Source organism: Aythya marila, assembly GCF_965140915.1.
Source record: "Aythya marila genome assembly, chromosome: 8".
Taxonomy (NCBI): domain Eukaryota; kingdom Metazoa; phylum Chordata; class Aves; order Anseriformes; family Anatidae; genus Aythya; species Aythya marila.
In genome coordinates this window covers 16,218,066-16,241,968 of record NC_139049.1, presented here as the reverse complement: position 1 = coordinate 16,241,968, position 23,903 = coordinate 16,218,066, and the positions used below count along the sequence as shown (strand labels likewise).

The 23,903-nt window shown below is 46.0% G+C and overlaps 1 protein-coding gene across 3 annotated transcripts in view; it reads right to left on the bottom strand.

Moving 5' to 3' along the window:
- Window positions 1–18,690, bottom strand: part of COLGALT2 (collagen beta(1-O)galactosyltransferase 2) — a 57,233-nt gene extending 38,543 nt beyond the window's left edge. For all 3 annotated transcript variants that reach the window (XM_082766639.1, XM_082766637.1, XM_082766638.1), the window contains exon 1: window positions 18,393–18,690. In XM_082766639.1, coding sequence (XP_082622765.1) covers window positions 18,393–18,643 — 251 coding nt within the window. In that variant the 5' untranslated portion in view covers window positions 18,644–18,690. The remainder of the gene's footprint in view (window positions 1–18,392) is intronic.
- Window positions 18,691–23,903: the final 5,213 nt, after the last annotated feature.

Genomic DNA, 23,903 nt, shown 5'->3' with positions numbered 1-23,903 from the left:
AGTGTTGTCAGAGAATATGCTTTTAAAATGGAGGTACAGCAAGTAAAAGTCAAGCAGAGGGCTCTAACAAACTCCTGGCAGGAAGGAAAATTGCCACAGCTTTGTCTTCCCTTCACATGAGGCCCAGACACAGCCGTCGAAGGCTCTCACCTGCACAGTGCCCCATCCACAGAGAACCAGAAGCAGAACCATCAGCAGCTGGCCTTATCGCCCTCCCACAGAGCAGAACTGCCAGGGAACTTGCCACAGGGGTCTAGAAGCTCCTGGTGCCAGCTTAACACTGGACACAGCACTGCTTCACAGCTCAGCCAAGAGCTTTGTAGGCCCCATGCATCAGAGCTGATATAGAATTCGTGTTGTTTCGTGTTGTTTATCCATCACGTGGGAACATCGGGCATTGCTGAGTGCTGAGGTGCATTCTTAGCCATTCAGGTACCTGGCTAGTGGGAAACACCACAGCCAGATGTAAAATCACAGAGCTAACACCTCCCTTCACCAAAGGAAAAAGAGTTTCTGCTTTTTACAACAGGTCTGAATCTGACTTACAACATCAAAAATGAGCTTCAAAACAAAATAGAAAACTATTAGCGGCATACTGGATGCCCCTTCACAGTAGGAAGGGAAGACTGAAGCATGAAATCCACCCACCACCATCTCCAGCTACTTCCAAAGACATCCAAGGTGTCCATGACAGCTGCTGCTGCTGGAGAAGGCAGAAAACACAACCAGGAGGTCAGCCATAGCACGAGGCTGCTCCTAGGCTGCTACTCCTAAGATGTCGCTGCCAGCCACGTGGTGAGGAAATGAAAAGGGCCCAACATGTGCAGGCCAAGGCAATCTGTCTTTAAAGCAAGGCACGTGCACTGCCTTTACTGCTTGCATGAACATTATAAAGGGCCATACAGTGAAGGTAGTACAAGAAAATTAAAAATAATGCAAGCATTCAGCAGAACTCCAACTCATTAGTTACTGTCTCCAAAGGGTAAGACAGAGAATGGCTACAGAGCTGCCCTCTCTGCAACAGGGAAGAGGTTTTCCCGGTCAGCAGAGCAGCCCCAGAAGGGCAGGTTTGCTCTTTAGCTATTGCTCAGTACCCACCCGTGGATAAGCCTGCACCTTATGTTATATTGCACTCCCCATTCACACTCCCCGTCATGGGCTTTACTCTGCTTTGAGGCACTCCACTGGCTCCAGGAAGCTCAGTCTCTGCCATACAACAGCTTCGTGTGCTATCAACACAGTAAGACCGCCAATCTGGGCCTGACTCGGTCCCTGGGGGACACCACTTGTAACGGCACACCAGCTGGACTTAACTCCATTAACCAATACCCACTGGGCACGGCCCTCCAGCCAGTTCTTTACCCAGAGAAGAGTGTACCTGTCCAGTTTCCCCAGGAGAATACTGTGGGAGACCGTGACAAAGGCTTTGCTGAAGTCTAAGTAGACTACATCAACAGCCCTTCCCTCATCTACCATTCTGATCATAGAAGGAGATGAGGCTGGACAAGCATGACCTGCCTTTCGTGAACCCATGCTGGTTACGCCTGATCCCCTGGATGCCACGCAAGTGCCGTGTGATCTCACCCAAGATGATTTGCTCCATAACTTTCCCTGGAACCAAGGTCAGGCTGGCAGGCCTGTAGTTCCCCTGGCCCTCCTTACGGCCTTTCTTGTAGATGGGAATCACATCAGCAAGCCTCTAATCCTCTGGGACCTCTCCAGGCAATCATGAATGCTGATAGTTGGTGGAAAGTGGCCTGGTAATTACCTCTGCCAGCTCCCTCAGCAGTCTAGGGTGGAGCTTGTCTGGTCCAATGGACTTGTGACATTCCAGATGGAGGAGCAGGTCTCTGTCTCTTCCTGGATCATAGTGGGCTTTGTTATCCTCTCACTGGCACAGGTTTCATTTGGTAAAAAGTACTTTACTACAAATTTTGGTTTCACCAACATTAAGCAGTCATGACTAAATTATTTTAGAGTTGCACTTTGCAGAAGCCAGCATGGAACTTGGGACTTCTTAATTTTGGCCTAACCTTTAAGTAGCCAGTTAGACTGGAAAACAGAACTTTTCTGAACTACATGGAATGGTACAGGGCTACAAAATGAATGAATTATGTCATATTTGCTGGCAAGTGGCTGAAAATTATTTATATATATAATTAAGAGATTAGAAAAATAACCACTTCTGCCAAGCTGGAAAAAAATATTCAACGCTTGTATATGAAATAGTTTTGGTGGATGTCATCTGTAATTTTGTCCATCACATTTTAGATGAAGAAACAGCTGGAAAGGTGGCACCTTCTATACTGAGAGGATTATGAATATAAAAAAAGGCACAGCACACTGTGAGCAAGAAATAGCCAATGTATTAATTCAAAATTTTCTGAATTTCTACCAGAGACAGATTTTTACAGTTTCTCACTTTGATAGTTGGGTGTACTCATCTTCTAGGTGCCTCTGGGAATTAGGCAACATGAATCAGGTGGGTTAGAGGGCATGCCCAGAGGCCCCTGAAACCTCCAGCAAAGGTCACAGCCTCCATGCGCACTGCACTGAGGCAGCATTAGAGCTCCATTTTGCAGAGAGGGAAACAAAAGCAAAGAGATTAATGGATTTTTATAAGTCACAAAAGATGAGTGGGTATCAGGGCTGGGAATGGTAAACCGAGCCTACCCTCCATTCTGGTATATACACAAATAAATTACAAACATTCAGCTTTTGTAGGGCTGTTTACTTAACACATTCACAGAGTATTTGTCATTCTAGTGGTAAATTTGCAGCCATGGCAATCTCAAGAGCAAATTTTCCTCCACGTAGCTTTCAAGAATCTCACAAAAGCTCTAAGGCAAAGCCTCCCTTCCTGCTCAAGTATTTTGCCTTCATCACTGAAAAGAGCTCTAGGTTTTTGAAGATGTACTTCTAGATTTATTTTTTAAAGCAGTGAAGCACTTGCACTTAGAGTCCAGCCTCCACAGTGGCATTACTCCACATGACTTACCGCTCCTTTAGCATCTCAGCAGGACACCCATATCTGCTGAGTTCCTTGGTCACAAGACCGCTCCCTTTGCCGACCTTGTGATCTGGCCCTGATTCCATCCCCACAGGCTGAAAAGGTGCAGTGTGCTGCAGCTGTGAGGTGGTTCATTAAGTGCCTCACATCTTTTTGTACTTTGAAGGTCTCGTCTCTAAGCAAGCTGTCCAAGTGGGCAGCGAAACCTGTTTTTAGTTTTGCCATTTGAGTGCCCAGCTGGGCAGGAATGTTCGTCACCTTAGACATACACCGCAGCATAGAGAATGCTCCAAGAGCAGGTCCTCTGAACTACAGCTATATAATCCACAACCTCATCATGAAACAGAACAGTGTGCAAGAAAAGCATTTCTACTTTTAAATACCAAATACTTCAGGGTAGCTAAAACTGAGTCTGAATCTCTTTTATTTGTCATCTCATATGAAAGGTCCAATTCTGCACTCAAACTGATGGGAAGTGATGCTACACTGATGGCTAACTTAACTCTAAAGAGTGAAAGAAACACAAACAAGTTCATGGCATTTCTCTAGTCTCATACATAAAAAGGAATGCAGACTAATATGAGAAAAGCTGTGTATTTCTCATTCCCAATAAGGAAATGGGATTGTTTAAATTAAGTGGCATTTAAACAAAACATGGGATTGTTCCCATTATACTACAGGACCTTACGCCATGCGGCCATTCTCACTCTGCTGGTCTGCCCTCTCTGTGCGGGTTTGAGAGTAGAAGAATATGCATGCCCCATTTAGTTTGACGTACGGCTTAATCCGGACCACAAAGACACAGTCTGAGAATAATTTTTTTTTCCCTTCATTGTGGGGTTGTAAATAAAGAAAGGAAATGAGCACTTAATCTCAGCAGCCACTTATTACTGGATTTATTGGATAATTGGAAGTTCCATAAAATACAAATTTACCTTTATTTTGCCGAGTGTGCTTTCCATCTGTGCTGCCACCAGTGTGAGACATTCACAGCATTAAAATAGCTGTAGACAGGGAATGAACTGTACAAGATAAGGTCAAAGACAGAGCTTTCTACCATCAGTGGAGAGATTCCCACGCACATCTGCAGGCATTAGATCCAACAGGGACATCCACTGACCCAAATAGCCCTTGCTTGTATCACAGTACTTGTTCAGCGGCGTCCTTATGCCTGGACATTTGAGTTCCCTAGGGCTCTGAGGCAATTTCAAAGGCTAGAAATCTAACTTTTTGGAACATCTGACAAGCTGATCACAAGGCACTGCTACGGTTGGGATGAAAACAAGGAGAAGCATCAGCTGAGTGTGTAGGAAGCCAATCCCAAGCTTGCCCTTTTAGTGAAAAGTACCATCCACACCATGATTCCAGTAGTACAATCAGAATGGCAGATAGCATAAAACAATAGAACAGTAAAAACAAATAAATCAAGTATCCACTTAAAATAACACAGGGTGCTTTTGAAGGCTTTGGATTTAAAATAGCAATGTGATATATAAGGAGACACACAAACTGAAATCTAATTCCTTATTTAGCTTTTCTTTACCAAGTTTCTTAAAAATTCTTAAGTGTTCTGTTCCCACAGAACATTTAACCTGCTATATACCACTGGCAAAGCATCACTTAGTGTCACCTAAGTAATTCAAAAATTTTAGCACCACCTGCTTGCCACTCAAAAAAAAAAAAAAAAAAAAAAAAAAAAGGTTTGCATCTGAAACCGGTTCAGGCTCTTTTTCTGAAGGCTTTCATATAAGCCATCAAGAGTTTCACTTGAAATCTATGCAAGAGCAGCAACTGATACATGTATATCCCATGATCTGCAAACGGCCTATGTCATGTAAGTAAGTGGCCACTAGAGGGATTTCTTCAATAAATGAAATAGAAGTAATCAGTTAATTTCTTCATGGAAAAACTGAGACAAGTTCTGTCTCAGTTGAAAAATCATTTGGTCTCTCCTAAACATCTGCCAAGTTTCTCACTCAGTCTCTGTCTGGGGGAACCCAAAGAACAGATAACAGGTTTCCGAGCTATCAGTCTGCTGAGGATGTCTCCAGTCTGTAGCCTTTTTTTCCTCATGCTTCAAACCTTGCAAGACCATTTCAGCATAAACTGTTTCTGCCCTGTCACGATTAAGTAGACCGTTTGTGCTAAAGTGTTTCATTAGCCCATTCAGATTGAGTAACTTGATATAAGATCTAACAAGCTGAAAACTCAGTTTCTTTGGCTCCTTAGTTGGTTTCTTCCAAGTGTATTCATAACTTCCATGCCAGAGTTAGCGCTGCTTTATTGCTCCATCTGTGCTGTCCCTTCAGAAGATCTGCAGGAAACATATCTTTGTTGGTCGAGTAGATCTGGAAGGAATACGCCTACAAGAGCAGAAAATGCTGGAGTTTTGGTCCCTGTGCTATGTGGTTGAACAGCTATGTGCCCAAGCCGTTATAACCAGATGTTTTTCTTTATGTGCAGGCTGTCCCAAAGCATATGTGTAGTAACCAACTTGGCCACGCACTCCGCAGCAGCAACAGGAGCTGGTCAGATTTGTCAGGCGGGCGATAACTGCTGTAATATGTAATTGCTTTCCCTCAGAGTTCTCAGTCAACTGGAGACATAAAAAAAATAACTGAGAAAGACTTGAACCAGGTTTCCCCTCTGCAATTCTCCTCCAAGGTACATTGAATTTATGCTTGCTAGCATTTGAGATTTAGATACGCCTGCTCTGCAGGGGCTGGGCAGTCTGCATTCAAGCAAAGATGCAGTCTGCAGCCCGAGTGAGTGCAGCAACAGATGACAGTCCGCGCAGCACCCACCTTGCAACAGACAATACAGCAAACCCGAAGGTGAGTGAAGCTATCCGCACATTGAGTATGTGATCTTTGCTACCAGTGTGGTTGCACCAGGTTTGCAACTGGCTGAGTGTAGAAAAGAAGTGGCTGCTTTACTTAGCTCTGAACACACCTTCTTTATCATTTAAACCTGTATCTATATTTATGAAGACTGTCTGGTCCAAAAAGACTGGTGTGTTTTTTGTAGTCACAACATGAGGAAATCCCACCAATAGCAGTTTGATTCTTGTTCTGTAAAACAGAGCGTCCTTCAAGGCCCAGGTATTCAACAAAAAATCCTGGCAACAGCTGTAGCTTGTATGAAGAAGTCAGAGCAGCATTCTGCCAGCAGACAGCTATGAGCTCACTAGTCTGAAATAACTCATTGACAAGACTTTTTGTGGACACAACTCACTTGTTTGTGAGAGAAATAAGGATGGAGGGAGGCGAAGGGGTGAGTGCATCGGTGCTAGGAGGGATTAAATGTGTAACATAAGCCCACTCCATGGTTTGACGATAATTTGTATTTAAATCCTGCTTTACATTCAGAAAATAATAAAATAAGATATTTACCAGCAGTGACATTTTCAAATTCCATTTACACACACTGAACTCATTTCAGATTAGTGTTTTGAAAAATAGTGCAACCAATGCCTCCAACAGCCAGAGCTGGAGGAAAAAAATATTTGAAGAGGCAAAAGACCCAAAAGCAATTATTATTCTCTGCTAACCTATTTAGAAGAGTCTGGGTAGGCTCCTCCAGAGCCCTGAGGCCAGTCATAGATGACAACTAAGTGGAAACTTCATCCAGAACTTCCTACTGACGACTCATGCATCATTCAGAGCACACCAGCAGTATCCAGAAACTGATTTATGTTAGTGAGTCAAGTAAATCTAATGGCACATTACTGGGAAAAAGAAGCATGGTTCTGGTCTACCACCCTGCTGTTCCTTGCTTAGTTACAAGAACTGGCTATGCTGGTGCCTCTTCCCAGCAGTCACTAGAACTGCCTGTTTTATTTCAGGTCCAAAGAAATTTCTCTTGTTTTGTCAAGAGAACATCAGCCCTCAGCCCACACCAGCCTCTACCTAATTTTGTCAGCTCTACAACGTTCTGTGGCCTGGAAGCTCTGGGCTCCCCAGCCTTGCTCTGAAAGCAGATCACAAACAGGGTACGTACACATCAGGAGCTGAGTGCATCATGCTTGTCTGTGCTATGAGCAACAGGCCTCTTTCTGAACCTTTGGGATGTGAATATCTGCAGGTACCTCAGCCTGCAGCAGCCTGGAACTCCCAGAACCCAATCCTGACCCAAGCTGTTCCATGTAGCAAATGAAAATAGAAGGAACTCACCTCTTTCAACATCCCACCTGACAGCACCAAGTAACGCAACCAAGACAAATCATAGAAGCTAAAGAGTTCCAGGCACGTACACAGCCAATGCCAACCTTCTCCCTAACTCTACTGGCCACACAAAAATCTAGCAGTAAATTACAATTTCCAAGTCTTACCCCTAACCATACTGCCCCCCCCCAAATCTCAGTTCACTCAGGAACATAAGATCATAATGCAAGTACTCCACCAATACAAGCTCCTTCTCTACATCTGTAGGTTCTGCACAGGTCAGAAGTAACTGGAGTTCAAAGTCCCAAGACAAACTCAGCTCTAACCCTAACCAAGTAAGGGATGATATCCACAACAACAACAAAAAAGATTATCTATCAGACTTTGGCCCCTCACTGACAACTCCTTGACTTTTTAAGCCTGTGCAACCCATCAATAAAGCAGGCCCTTGAATATTCAGATTTCAAAACCTGAAAGCTAACCTCCAGTCTATTCCAGCTGTGGCACACAGAGGTCCCTTGTATATATCAAACCATAAAACACTGCTGCCCACTGACACCAACTCTCTTCCCATCTCCTCCTGCCGGGTTTTGCAGGATCTGTGCTCATATCAAACACTAGCCTCAGTTATAATTAGTAGATCCATTCGAAACAAAAAGAACACATGGGACTGACAAAGAAGGAGCTAAAATAAGTAGAAATCCAGCAGCAAGACAAGGCTTTTCAACTAGGATATGTTTGGAGCTTGTAATAGAAATATTCTAGAAATAGAAAACCCCACCAAACTATAAAAGAACAGCATACAGCTTTGGTTTTCCCAGACAACAAAGCTCTCAATTTTGCAGAAGCAGGAGAATCCAGCAGTGACCTGCGTGTCTGAACTTCCAAATTTCTCAGCCATACTATGAACTACATCACAAAAGAGAATAAGGTACCCTCTTGCTGACCATAGACAAGGCCTGGAACAACCTTAAAACTCTACAGTCCTCAGTCATAAATCTAATCCCCAGACCTACTCCCAGTCCTACTCGTACAGAGGAGACCAATCTCTCAAGTAAAATAGAGAGTAAGGTACCATGCCCACAAGGCAACTGCCTCCTCCTGAAAACTGTGGGCCTGGCACAATTAGCAATAAACATGCTTCTGAAGTAAAAAAAAAAAAAAAAAAAAAAAAAAAGTCTAAACACAGGTCCCATTCCATCTCGCAGTAAGAGAATTCAAGCTCCTCACCCCACTGCTCATTAGCAGCAGAGATTTCTGCATAAAATCTCAACTTTACCCCCCTCTGTTTTTGTGACTTTTCCAGTTCTGCATAGGGAATCAATACTATATTAACATAAGGCAAATACTTTGGTCCTTAACAGCAGCAGTTTTCTAAAACAGTGAGTGCTTGGAACTTTTTCTCCCAAGTGCTAACTGCAGCCTCAGCTCTAACCCCTTCTGATCACTGTGGTTGATCTAAAATGATGGAACAACCACAGCCTTTCATGTCATCTTTCCAGACAATCCTAGACAAGAATTAACGGAAAATAAAACATGGGCCATCAGTTCCTGAAGACACCAGTACTCTTTTTAACCTCACAGTGTGCAGAAAAGAGCAATAGTACGACTTCTGTTGTTTTCCAAACCACAAACGTAAGCCTTTGCCCTAGACACATAGTTCCTACCCTGACTCTTCATCCTTCACTATTCCCCTTTTTTTTTAGGATCCCTGCAGTGACTTGTACACATAACTGCTGTGCTTCTCACTTCTCTTCAGATCATTTTTTGTCACTGCCTTTATGGATTATGGCATCAGTTACAAATTCTTGTTAGACTACAGGAATGGACACTAATAATTTCAGACGAATTTTTGAGAGCAAACACACATTCCTCATTAAACCTCTTGGGGAGTTAAAAGCATTAATATGCATCCCAATGCTGAAACTCCCCTAAGTAGCTAATCTGCAGCTAAATGACAGGATGGTGGGATTTCACACCTGAAACAGCTCTGAAAGCAGGCACCCCAGTGTATTACTGTATCAGTACACCTGCCTGTGCCTCCACCATGCCTCTCCAGGGGCTGTGTTGTTGCTGAAGAATTTATTTATCTTCTCACACAGAGCTGCAGCTGGGAGGCATAACTCCCCCAAACAGTCACTTCCCTGCTGGCAGGACGCGAGATGAGGCAGCCAAGGACCACACTCCAGCACTCATCAGGGAAAACAGCTAACTAGCTACAGCAGCCCAACTCAGTGCAGCTGAGGTCAACACTCTGCACCTGTGCTCTTCTTTGCAGCAAACATTAAAAAAAAAGAAAAAGAACCAAAGAACCCACATTGGCTCCTCTCCAAAGAGTTTTTAATCTCACTTAAACACGTTGATTTATTTTAGATGCAAGGCTGACTTAATATCCCTACATCCTTCCATAAACTGGTTAAGTGCCGATAATTAAAGGAGAGAGAAGAGCCCTGCTGCTATCGTTAACCTTAGCAAGACTTCCTATTTCATGTTTCTCAGAGCAACTAGAGGAACAAAAAATTTCTCACTACCCCTTCTGGTTGCCTAAAACTCAAGCTTCCGAGTTAATCTCTTTCTAGGACTGCTACAAGGTGGCTTTTGACTAACAACACAATTTTGTTTTTGTTTTGACTAACAACACTTACTTGTCTGACTACAGGAACTTAAGTTTGTTTGGCTGAAGTCTGGTGGGGAATAATTCATGGCTTCAAACTAATAAACGGGAAAAAAAAAATCAGTGCTTGCATTTGGCAGAGTTTAACATCCATGTCATTACTAGCAGTTCAAAGTATAAGTGCTGGAAACCAGCCTTTTCCTCCAATTTTGTTAAGTACCTTTTAAGGACAGGAACGATTGAAAACACTGAGGAAATAACGCAAACGACAGCTCTAAATTCCTAGGCTACTCCCAAAGGCTCAGTGCAGTTCTCTCTCTCAGGAGCAGCTGTTGAGCAAGCAGCCACAAGAAGATTCTGATCTGCTAACAAAAGAGAGCCACCTGCTATCAGCTTCAAGGCAAACCAACACATCACAGTTAATGCAACCTAGTTTGCCAGTGGGAAAAATTCAAACCGTTCTGCAGCCATGCATAACTCTCTCCCTGCAGAGGGATCAAAGAGCAAAAATAAGTAAACAATCCTTTAAGAAAGAAGGGAGATTGGAAAATCAATTTCTTTTGGAACTAAAGTCTTTCAACGTGAAAGAGTTCTTGTGAGCCCTGCCAGGGCATTTCGGTTTCCATGGATTCCCTGTCTTCTGCTTAAGCATGAGTTTAGATCCTTTTAAGTCCTAGCGACCATGTAGGACAGTTCCAAGTTTAATGTATTTTCTGGTCCAGTTCAGGATCTGCTTATGCTTATGACGAGATATATTATTCCTACCAGCACATATAGGCAAAACAAAAAATGAAGTTAGAAACCTGTTCGATTTCATGTACCACATCCACATGGGCAATAGGAACAACACTGAAGCAGACACCTTCAGCACTTCCAGCATTTGAAAAGTCCCTGCAAAAGAGCATGGACAGATTTTGGCAAAAACATATTCCAATCCCAAAATAACATTCTCATTTTTTATGCCATTTTACCTGATGGCAGAGTAACGTATTAGTTAAGTGTGGAAGACATACTGATCATGTAAATAACTGGTGACATACCAGCTTTCATTCCTGAATCCCCTCTCAAAGAAAGTGCCTGAGCACAACTCAGGCCCTCTGCAGTGAAACTCCTACTGCAGTCTCATTAAGCCATTTACTTAGCAGTGCCACATCTGCCTAGATGGAGATCAACATGTTACATTACATTATCAAACATTATCACAACCAAAGTGGTACTCAGAAAACAGGGGCAACTAAACCCCATATGAAAGCACGTATCAATTCTAGTCAGCCAGCAGAAGTTCAAATTGCCACTTACTTGCTAGGGCCCCTGCTAACTTCCCAAGAAGAAAACTAGAGTCATTCTACAGTAACAGTGGTACTCTGGTCCCATTACTTCAAGCTTGGGAACTTTTATTTTATTTATATACATAAACGAACACACAAACTCCAAAAGCAATTATTTCAGTGTTTAGAAACTGGATTATTGTGCTATATGAAGCAAACAGTGCATTTCCATTTTAAAAAATGTCCTTTTTCTTTACTGATGGGCCTGTTAGCAGTGCCACATGATTGTCTGGAGAAGCTGGGCATTTTGGCAGATGTGGAAAATACTAACAATTTTTTTCTCTTTTCTTCAGCCTGAAATTTTGAGGCATGTGGGCCCTATTAGCCCTAATCCACCTTTGAAGATGAAGCTAAAAACATAAGCAGCATGAGCTATGCATCATTAAAATAAAGGAAATGAAATGCACGCAAATAGGTTGAAATAACACTAAGTCTGAGCCATTGTCCCACAGGAAGGAAATACCAGATTCTGACAGACACAGTACCCTGCACTCACCCATCTTGGTCCTGCCTTGTTCCCATAGCCCAGATGGCCTTTCTGGGTGTCCCAAGCAACTGAGGAATGACAGCGAGTGCAGCTCCCAGTGCTCTGCACACCATGTGTATCTCTGATCTATTTTTAGAAAATCCTGACCCAGTACATGAAGGCTTTCAGTCTCAGGGGATTCAGATAAATGACTGCAGGTGCTGTGGTACTTTACATAAAAGTTAAAAAATGCCTTAGATATGCCTCAGGGATTCATCCTGATGAGGAACAGGGTAGCTGCCCTGCTGCCCTCTTTCAGACTTCTGAAGAAGAGATCTGGCACCATTCTGAAAAGTAGCCATGCTTAATGGAGCAGAAAGAACAAGCAAAAGGGGGAAAAAAAATCTACTGGAGCAACAGTCTACATGCAAGTTTGTCTTTCCTCCCAAGGTCTGCTACCCTCCTAGACCCACTCTCACCTGATAAAAATTTCCAAGACGCTTCTTGCTAGTGCTTAGCTCCCTGGAACAGGCTGCCCAGAGATTGTGGAGTCTCCATCCCTGGAGATACTCAGCACTTGAAATGAAATGCTACTAGGCAGCCTGCTCCAGGTGAGCCTGCTTTGAGCAGGAGTTGGGACTAGATGACCTCCACAGGCACCTTCCAACCTTAACTGCACATCAGCCTAGGGACCAGGCTCCAGCTGGTGGAGCAATGCAGAAGGGAAGAGGTGTTTGTCCTCATAGTTGGAGGGGGACAGCAGGAACTGGGCAGACTTCATCCAGATCGTTCCTAACTGATCCATACTTTCAGATTCACCAGAAGTTAAGGAGGTGAAATAGCTTGTATGCCAGAAGTGCACAAATGAAATTTTTCTTTTTTTCTAAAGAAAGAATTAACTCCAGCACTTCACAGCCAACATTGGTTGCAGCTGGTCCACCGACACTCCCACAGCTGCCTCCCACTTCTCCCACACTGCACAGACTTCAGAAGACATGACGGTACAAAACCCTGACAGTCTGCAGCCTTCCTAGACAAAAAATCCCCATTACAGGGAACTTCAGAGCCAGCTTGACAGACAAGGCATAATGTGAGATCCTGCCCTGGGCAGCAATCAACTAGATGACTCTTTGAGGTCTTTTCATTCCTACTTTGTACATTTAAAATAAATAAATAAATAAATCCCTGACCTTTGAAAGCACGGAAAAGCTTATGATAAAAAGCAACAGCTGATAACATACTCTCATTTTCAAAGACACAAAGTATGCAGAATTTAGACCAAAACCAAAAATAAACACAAACACACTGTATTAACTAGTTTCACAGAATGTTTATGCATTTCAAGATGTCATTTTTGTGTTACAATTCCCTCCCTCTTTCCCAAGAGGGCTCATTATTAATTTTATGTAAGATCCCAGTATTCAAATTCATGTCTAGTAGACCCCAATAAAAGATGTGGTTCACAATGTTCTTTAACACGATCAGAGGCATCATGATCTGGCAATTTAAGAGCACAGTGGGAAAAAAAAAAATACAGAAACTGCTGCTATCCAGCAAATGTTTGCCATCACACAGCTGATGCTTATTGTAACATTTCTCTGCAGCACTGCAAAGTATTTTGCTGAAGAGTAGCAAAGTCTTGCTGTGCAGACCTCGGTTAGGCACAGCAGTCACTTTCAGCTTCCCTTCACATGCTTCCATTGAAGGATTTTATGATGTCATTTGTGTAAGCTTGCCAAGACTTATACGAGGGAGGCAGACCCAAAGGACAAAAAAAGTTTCTGTGGATATTGGGATAGAATCATTTCTTCAGTCTTCCCTGATTTTCCATTTCTTACATAAATTTACAGGACTGAAGTATAAAAATGACCTCACTAAGAAAGAAGTTTCAAGAAATGTCAACTTTGAATACTGTCTCTGGTCCTCACAGATCCAAGAATCTTGTACAGGTTACCTAACCTTTCTTCCCTCATTTCCCCAGCTAGGAATTAAAAGCATTTTACTCCCAGTTTTTATTTTGATGTTGCAACTTAAGTGCAAGCTTTTTGGGGGAAAAACTCGACATGACATCCTGCACAACACAATAATCACCCCCTATGACTATGCTATTAAAGCTATCTATTTTTTTTAAAAAATCTACAAACATGAATGGGAAACTAAATCCAGTAGGTTTAAATTGCAAACCAAGTGAAAAGTCAATTTGATTTCTAAAACTTCAGTTTTAATATTGTGATGTGCAAGTCACAGCACAGGTGAGCTATTTGTAACCAGGTACCAGACACGGGTGGACAGGAGAAATGCACACAGAGCCAGGGACCAAAACTTCAGCATTCCTGAGGGATTGATACTGGCCGTAAAGGTAAGTGTGGCCTTGTTGCACAAACAGACACAAGCACAGAAAACACAGCACATTTGAAAGCCAATGCTTTCCAGTGAGTAATAACACCATTAAGGTCTCCAATGATCTCTGCCTCTCACCAGAAAGTGGCTTCACATAGAACTCCTCACAGTTAAAAGTAACTTGTTGAAGAACAAGAAAATACTTAGCTATAGTATCATGAGCTAGTTGTAGACTAATGATGTATAATTATGAAAGTTATCATTACTGTAGTGATCTCATCAGTTTCTATATTTGGCTACAACTAGCTCCTTTAAGTCTAAACCATTCGCTCACTGGGAACAGTTACAGAACATCCATCACTCTATCATCCAGGCTCTCTCCCAGCTCCCACCATCTGAACTATGGCTCTTGTTTTCATTTCTGAAGTATAAGCATGTTCTAATCAGCAAGGCAGGCACAGATTTTCAAGCACAAAAGAACCTAATTATTGCTTCTAAGAACTAACTCATTTAGGTAGGTACTTAATCCCCAGGTTAGTGAAAGATGAGACGGCAGAAGGCCCAAAATGAACAAGTATTTAAAGATGGAATTACAGACAACTTTCTTTGCTACATTGTCACCTAATCTGGGGGTAAGGAAAAGTATAAACTGACGTGATAAACTGCTGAATACACACACTTTTAATTTGCTTACTACAGCCAGGGTGCTCCTTAACTGAGTGGAGCTCAATAATTAAACAAATCTCTGCACTGCTACTGTTCAAAACAGGAAAAACACCCCAAACCACCTAAAAGAGGGGTTGTGGCATGCCCACTGTGTAGCTTCTTGGTCATTCTTGTCCAAGACAGAGAAACACTCTTCCCTCCCTCTGCAGCTCTCCTCTGACCCCAGTGCAAGATTGCAGCAAGTCTCCAGAACGTGCCCCAGTCTCCTACGCAGCTAGGCTGGATTGAGCACAACGTCGCTGACTTGGCCCACCCCAGTAAACATGCCAACTGCACACACACCGGGAGCATATTAGAACACCCCCCAGCCAAAAAAACAGACTGATTTGGATCCAAGAGCCTTGTTTTCCTGAGCACTCTCCAGTGCCACAGGTCTCTGGCCTGCTTCTTGTGGTGCCACGCACTGGGGAGCCCAGCACTGCCTGGGCTTTTGGCAGGCACCTGACGGGAGGGCTGCAGGAGGCCCCCGCTGCCACCCCCAGGGTGAGCCTGAGGCAGCCTCCGGGATTTGGCCTGTCTGGGGAGCGGGCTGCTGCTGCCAAGGCGGGGACTGGGCAGGTCCCAGCCCGGGTGGTCAGCACCAGGACTCCAGACAGGCTGTGGGCAGTGCAGACTAAGCGAGGCCTGATCAAAGACCTGAGCACTTCACAGAGGTCCCCACCACTGAGGCACTAAGACAGCCCTGGCTGGTGTCAACCAGGCTCCACAAGACAGGGTCTGCTGGGGTTAAGGCAGACTAGGGACCATTCCCAACAGACCTTCCGACTCTGAGAGGGGGAAGGAAGGAAGCATTTAACTGAGCGGACCAGTGACACAACATGCCAGTTGGCCCCAGACCAAATGGCCTGCTCAATGCATTAGGATGCATGTGGCCAGCAAGTTCTTCCTCACAACTGCAGACACTGAACAAGTCAGAATTAAGACCGAAGGGAAGAAGAGAGTACAGGACTGTTCAGCATGCGCCCCTCATTTGGTATCAAGCTAACAAGGATTGAGACTTACTGACACAGGATGCTTACAGAAAATTCAGTGTCTGCTTCAAACTCATTCACTGTCTCTTGACCCATCTTTGCTGTCAGTAATAAAACTTCCTCCAAGAGATCTGTCTGAGAAATCCACTGTAGAATTTAAGCCCTCAAGCAATACAGAGACCATATGGAATTTAAAGAGATTATATATGTTTTTAATTTTCATTCTCAAGACCTGCATTTGGGCATTTTTAAATGTCGACTTACTCAAGAAACTGTGAAGTGGAATACAAGTGGTGGTGAAGGAATGCAGCTCTTTGACAGCCACTACTTCACTGCCACTCCAACTTAAGTAGCCGCACAAGCTGTGGCATGTGGACACAGGTAAATCTGGAATTCAGCTATTGAAAGCACTGTCAGGTACGGAGGCTGAAACACAATATGCTTCCAGAAGTTGATTTCATTGTTTCCTTTGTTCTCAAGAGATTTGACAGATATTATCTGTAAGCCTTATCTCTTGGTGGGTCCCAAATGTCAGCAGGTCTGAAAAAGCCTGTCACTGGGGAGCTGAAGTGACCATGACTAAAGTTCACCCAGGAACTGGTGCTGCCTGGCACGTACTGCTCCCTCTCCCTCTGATGCAACTCACAGGGCCTACAGAAGTCCCTTTTCAGGTGCCATGACATTTTAGCCATTCCGATTTTCAAAAGCCTGCCATGTTCAACAGCAGTTTTTCTAGTTTATCCACTCCTTGTGTTTACACACAGTCCTCCTAGGCATACGACTCCCTTTTAAAAGTTGTAGAGGCAGCTAATGTTTTTCCAGACGTCAATAAGAAATCAAAGAAAACAAGAAAACAAACACTTCTGCACTTCTACAGTGAGAAGCATTCCAGGATCTGCCTTGCTTTAGTGAACAGGTCTACGCTTACAGACATCAGGCAAGCATACTTTGCTCAATCACAGGCTATATATGTAGGGTCTGAAAATACCTACTCATATATATTTTACAGAAGCACAGAAATCATTTAGGTTGGAAAAGACTTCCAAGATCATCCAGTCCAACCTTTAGTTCAAGATTTTCATGTTCACCACTAGACCATATCCCTAAGCACCACATCTACACATTTTTTGAAGTCCTCCAGGAATGGTGACTCAACCACTTCCCTGGGCAGCCTGCATCAATGCCTCACAACCCTTTCAGTGAAGAAATTTTTCCTAATATTCAACCTAAACCTCCCCTGGCGCAACTTAAGGCCATCTCCTCTTTTCTTAGCACTTAGTGCTTGGAAGAAGAAACCGACCCACATCTCACCATCACCTCCTTTAAGGTAGTTTTGAAGCGTGATGAGACCTCCCCAAGCCTCCTTTTCTCTGGGATAAACAACCCAAGTTCCCCATAAGACTTGTCCTCTAAACCCTTCACCAGCTCCATTGCCCCTCATCTGATATGATGAAATCCAAACCAGCAAAACTCCTACTGATAGAAATGAAAGCAGGTCACATACCTACACACAGGTGAGTCTTGCATTCACCCACTACTAATCATCCACTCATATCTCACTCATCTTGTCTGTGCAGCACACCATGTTTGTGCCACTATCATGACATTTTTTTGTGCACACTAAACTTAAAATAAATAAATAAAGCTGCCGCTAATTCTCTGTAAAGACCCATAGAGGACCTGAGGACAAGTAACAAGCATGTTCCTGGAATACAGGCAGAAACATCTAGTCCTGCAGACTTAATGGCGGACTTAATGCTACTTCAGAGTCAGTGAATGACCAGGGGGTGTATGGAGGGTATGTATGCTCCCTATATCTCTTTATGCAAAGGTACACTTTATCTACTCTAAGTTAACAGGAGTCTCCCCACTGACTTTGGTGATTTGTGATCAAGCCCTACATCAGCATTTCTTATTTTTACACAATTTCCACGCTTTCCATGCCTAAAATAATGAGACTATTTTGGACCCATCCAGGCAGGTCCTGTTGCTCCCCTCATTTATGCCAAGTCAAGAGGGAAAGATTTTTTTTTAATCCCTACAGATAATGACTGACTGACCAATTTCTAAATTGGTCCAATTCCTCCATCTCAACACACGCTTCATTGCCACAGCTGCCCCCATGCTGTGATTTCTGAATACATCTTTGAATGCGTCTTTCAGAGGACAGCCTCGCAACAATGCTCCTTTTCAATGCCCCCCAGCACCTACTCCACACATCCACCCCGCAGCCCTGGCAGACCCCAGCAGCCTTCCCAGATAGCCTGGCATTTAGCAGCCAGCAAGCAGAACAGCAGCCCAGCTCTCCGTACTAAGCTGCGAGTACTTGGTGTCTGCAGGTTTGGACAAAAGCTAAGCACGGAAAGAAACACAGGATCATTACAGTTGGAAAAGACCTCCAAGATCATCCGGTCCAACCAGCACCCTACCACCAATGTCACCCACTAAACCGTGTCCCTAAGCGCCAGGTCAAACCTTTCCTTGAACACCCTCAGGGACAGTGACTCCACTACTTCCCCGGGCAACCCGTTCCACTCTTTCTGAGAAGAAACTTCTCCTCATTTCCAACCTAAACCTCCCCTGGCATAACTTGAGGCAACCTGAAAGCTCCCCGGCTTCAGGCCACCTTCGTCCCCAAGCCCCGGGGGCTCGGCAGGGCGGCCGGTGGGGGCTGAGCCGAGTCCCCTGCCCTTTCCCAGGCACGGCCTCGCCGCCAGCCCCCCGAGCCCCTCTCGCCCCGCATCCCAGCGGGGGGGCCGCTCGCAGCCCCTTACCAGAGGGCGATCCTGCTCTTGGGGTAGCGCAGCCTCTCGATGCAGCCGAGGAAGTGGGGCAGCGCGTGCGCCGCGTTGCGGGCGATGATGGCCAGCAGCACGGTGGGCTTCTGCGGAGCCGACTCGGGCAGGGGCTGGGGCTGCAGCTGCGGGCTCGGCGGCGGCGGCGGCTCCGGGGGCAGGCCGGCCCCGCAGCCGCCCGGCAGCAGCAGGAGGACGAGGAGGAGAGGACGGGGGGCGCACGGAGCCATGATGGGTGCCAGAGCAGAGCCGCGGGGAGGAGCGCTGCCGGCCCGGCGCCCCCAAAGCCGGCCTTTGTGGGCAGCACGGCTCGGCACGGCTCCGAGCGGCTCGGCACGGCTCGGCACGCCCCCGGCCGGCCGCCGGGCGGAGCGGCGAAAGGCGCCGGTATCGGGCAGCGGGGGCTCGGCGGGGAGCCTGGGCTGGAGCTGAAAGAAACGCGAAAGCAGCGCCCGGCCGGGTCTCTCCCCGCCGTCCCTGAGGTGCCCGGGGCTCTGGCCGGCGCCCACCAGCTGCAGGAGGGGCAGGAGCGCGGCCGCCCGGGCTGCAGTGGGGAGGGTGAAGGTGCGCCCCGGAGCGCATGGACGCCCGCCACGCAGCCGCTCCCGCGCACGGGGAGAGCGTTGCTGCTAAGGGGCAGGTGACGCTTTAACATATATAAAACACGTTACGGTAATTAAAATCATTTCGCTGTCGTCTTAAAAGAGGCATAATAATCACAGCGCTCTTAGAAGTTAATAGGATTTGGGCATGTTAAACCCTTTTTGAGATGAAATCCTTCGCTAACTCTGAGGGCCCCAGCGCGGTGGCTCTGGGCCCTGCTGTGCGCAGCCAGTGCTCCTGAGCCGAACAGAGCCAACCCGGGCGGGCAGCGCTGCTGCTGGTGTGCCCGCAAGACTCAAACGGGAGGAAACATCCAGCAACCAAATAACTGTCCATTAATTATCCATTGCCTCGTTGTGAAAGGTCTGCTGCCCAGGTAGCATACGGCTAACTCATGTCTGCACTGCTCTTGGTTTATAGAACGTTTTTCATCACCCACACACAGAAAGGATTACTCTAGGAAAGCTGAACTTTAATCAAGAATCTCCAGAGGTCACAACAGCAGCACTAAAATTCAGGAAGCTTCTGCAATTTGTAAGTGTCCTCCTGAACAATTAAGGAGAATCTATTCTACCTGCTTGCCCTTCACAACACCTTTATAATTGTCCTTCTAGAGCAATACATTAATGAGGCTTTCATGGCTCATTTGCCACATGTTGCTTTTATGCCCAGATTCATTAATCAAATAGAAGGGTCAGTGCTGTAGTCTGCACAAAGTGATTAGGGCTTTTCAGGAGCCAGGCGATTCCACACTGTATACATATGTATACACTTTAAAGTTATTAGTAGCCAAAGTTGTATCCTGTGTTTTTTTATAAACCAAGACCCAGTCTTGCTGTGACAGAACAATTACCGCCCTGTGGTGAACTATTCTAGCTTCTGGGGAAGAAACAGCTTTTTCTAGAAGCCTCACATAAATACTTTTTAGGACATTTGTCTCAGTCTCCTCTAAATATCCAGACCAAACAAGAACAGTCCAGCAGTGGGAACTGTCTCCAGCAGCAGCATACTCCCTCAGCGAGGCAGGTAACAAATTCTCTGAGGCAACTTTCTTCTGATTCAGACTTTTTTTTCAACCCAGCACTAAAAAGATATTTCTAACAAAGCACAGCATGTATACACGCCTAGAAGAATCTACAGACAAGTTTATTTTCTTTCACTTGCGTTGTCACCTCAGAGGTCTCAAACCCATCCAATTCTTTTCCAAGCAGACAACTAAGGCCACCATTGCCAACTCTTCCATGAAAGCCTCAGAGTCTGGAATTTCTACTTTGAATTTTGTGCCCAGGGAACTGAATGTTGGGTAAACCTATGCTTTTTGGAGAGGCCAACCTCCTCCAAACTTCTTGAGTAAGATTGGTTCCAGTATGTCTTTGTGTGGCTACAAGCCACAAACCAATTCATGTTCTTGATACATACTGATTTCTTTTCATTGATGCTTTGCTTCTAGAATTAATGATTAAAATGTACTAAGATAACTTGCCGAGGCGATCGGCTCCAGGGCAGACGCGTCTCTGCAGCGGAGCAGGGGATCGGACAGGCACGGCTAATTTTCCCGGCACCGAGTCCAGTCGAGGGAGCCGCCAGGACCCGGCAGCCCTCGCGAGGGAGGTGAACGAGGCGAGAACGAGGCGAGGCGTAACCGGCAGCGCCCCCGCCCCGGCCGTTCAAAAGCTGCCCCTAGGGAGCGCGAGCGACCAGGACGGGCAAACAGGGCGTGGCGCGGCAGAAAGGAGGGCGTGGCAGTTCGTGCAGGCAGGGCGAGCAGGAAGGGCAGCAGCGTTCTCCCCCCCGCCCATGCGAACACCTCCTCTAATGGCGGTCTACCGCTAGCTCAGCTGCAATGGTCTCCACCAGGCACGGTGCGCTCTCTTCACGAACACAGAAGGACTGGTGGGAGATGTGGTGGTTGGAAACTGTCTTGGGCAGAGTGAATATGAAATGGTAGAGTTCTCCGTTCTCGGAGAAGCCAGGAAGGGGACCAGTAAGGGGTCCAGGGGACCAGGAAGGGGACCAGGAAGGGGACCAGTCAACTGTATTGGACTTCTGGAGGGCCGGCTTTGAACTGTTCAGGACACTGGTTGGTAGAGTCCCTTGGGAGGCGGTTCTGAAGGGCAGAGGAGTCCAGGAAGGCTGGGCGCTCTTCAAGAGGGAAATCTTAATGGCGAAGGAGCGGTCTGTCCCCACGTGCCCAAAGACAGGGAAGAAAACTGGCCTGGCTGAACAGAGAGTTGTGGCTTGAGCTTAGGAGGAAAAAGAGGGTTTACAATCTTTGGAAAAGAGGGCAGGCCACTCGGGAGGACTATAAGGATGTTGTGAGGCAGTGCTGGGACATAATTAGAAAGGCCAAAGCTCATCTGGAGCTCCATCTGGCTGCTGCCATCAAAGACACCAAAAATGTTTTTACAAATACATTAATACAAAATGGAGGACTAAGGAGAATCTCCAGCCTTTACTGGATGCAGAGGGGAACTTAGTTACAAAAGATGAGGAAAAGACGGAGGTGCTTAATGCCTTCTTCACCTCAGTCTTTAGCAGCAAGACCAGTTGCTCTCTGGATACCTAGCACCCTGAACTGGTGGAAGGGGATAGGGAGCAGAATATGGCCCTCACTATCCATGAAGAAATGGTTGGCGACCTGCTATGGCACTTGGATGTACGCAAGTCGATGGGGCCAGATGGGATCCACCTGAGGATACTGAGAGAACTGGCGGAGGAGCTGGCCAAGCTGCGTACCTTCATTTATCAACAGTCCTGGCTATCGGGGGAGGTTCCAGTCGACTGGTGGCTAGCAAACATGACACTCATCTACAAGAAGGGCTGGAGGGTAGATCTGGGAAACTATGGGCCTGTCAGTTTGACCTCAGTGCCAGAGAAACTCATGAAGCAGATTATTGTGAGTGTCATCACGCGGCACTTACAGGGCAACCAGGCGATCAGGCCCAGTCAGCATGGGTTTATGAAAGGCAGGTCCTGCTTGACGAACCTGATGTCCTTCTATGACAAAGTGACACGCTTGGTGGACAAGGGAAAGGCTGTGGATGTGGTCTACCTTGACTTCAGCAAGGCTTTTGACACCATTTCCCACAGCATTCTCCTCAAGAAACTGTCTGCTCGTGGCTTGGACTGGCGTACACTTCATTGGGTTAGAAACTGGCTGGATAGCCAGGCCGAAAGAGTCGTGGTGACCGAAGTCAAATCCAGCTGGAGGCCGGTCACTAGTGGCGTCCCCCAGGGCTTGGTACTGGGGACAGTCCTCTTTAATATCTTTATCGATGATCTGGATGAGGGGATCAAGTGTACACTCAGTAAGTTCGCAGATGACACCAAGTTAGGTGCGTGTGTCGATCTGCTCGAGGGTAGGAAGGCTCTGCAGGAGGATCTGGATAGGCTGCACCGATGGGCTGAGGTCAACTGTATGAAGTTCAACAAGGCCAAGTGGTGGGTCCTGCACCTGGGGTGCAACAACCCCAAGCAGAGCTACAGGCTGGGAGATGAGTGGTTGGAAAGCTGCCAGGCAGAGAAGGACCTGGGAGTATTGGTGGATAGTCGGCTGAATATGAGCCAGCAGTGTGCTCAGGTGGCCAAGAAGGCCAATGGCATCCTGGCTTGCATAAGAAGCAGTGTGGCCAGCAGGTCTAGGGAAGTGATTGTCCCCCTGTACTCAGCTCTGGTGAGGCCACACCTCAAGTACTGTGTTCAGTTTTGGGCCCCTCACTACAAGAAGGACATGGAGGTGCTCAAAAGAGTCCAGAGAAGGGTGACAAAGCTGGTGAGGGGTCTGGAGAACAAGTCCTACGAGGAGCAGCTGAGGGAGCTGGGATTGTTCAGCCTGGAGAAAAGAAGGCTCAGTGACAACCTTATCGCTCTTTATAAATACATTAAAGGAGGCTGTAGAGAGGTGTGGGTTGGTCTATTCTCCCATGTGCCTGGTGACAGGATGAGGGGGAACAGGGTAAAGTTGCGCCAGGGGTGTTTTAGGTTGGATATTAGGAAGAACTTCTTTACTGAGAGGGTTGTGAGGCATTGGAATGGGCTGCCCAGGGAAGTGGTGGAGTCACCATCCCTGGAGGTCTTTAAAAGACGTTTAGATGTTTAACTTAACGATATAGTTTAGTGGAGGACTTGTTAGTGTTAGGTCAGGGTTGGACTCAATGATCTTGAGGTCTCTTCCAACCTAGACAATTCTATGATTCTGTGAAGATGGGTTGAAGACTGTTGATTTTTTTGCTAGGCCCTGTATCGATTTGATCATCTCAAGATTATACTCAAAGTTTCCTCTCATCAGTGTAGTTGTCAGCCTGTTTTCAATGTCAGCCAGATTTTCCTTGGTGTAGCCCGATTAAGAACAATCACAGTGCACTAGGAAGGGTTTTGCAGTCGCTCATCTGCTGTTACAACAATATGCTCTAGGTATCTGTTAAATAGTGCATAGCTTTTTTTGTGCATGGACACCAGCTCGAAGCTATTCACAATGCTGTAAGACACAGACCTGACTTCATTTAAACCAGTGTCTGAATTTATCAAAAGAGGCACCAAGACAGATAGAGCTGATAAGCCAGACCAGTAGCTGTATACATGCAGGTATACTTGCACCAGCAGTCTGAGACATTCCTTAATAAAGTGGTCTGAGATGCTTTCAATAACAATACCTTGAATCTAAACGTCTCAACCAGTCCATAAAAACTTCGGACGCCATACATTAATAATAATATATTTGCTTTTGTTTCTGTCTTGCTCCCTGTCTCACTCCCCTCACACCTCCCTGGGCACCACATCCCCGCGGCCTCCCCCGGCCCCGGCGGAACGCGGCGGCGGCGGAACTGCGGCGGCTGCCGGGGAGAGGGCGGAGCTGCGGCGCCGCCCGGAGCCGAGTGGCGTTGCACC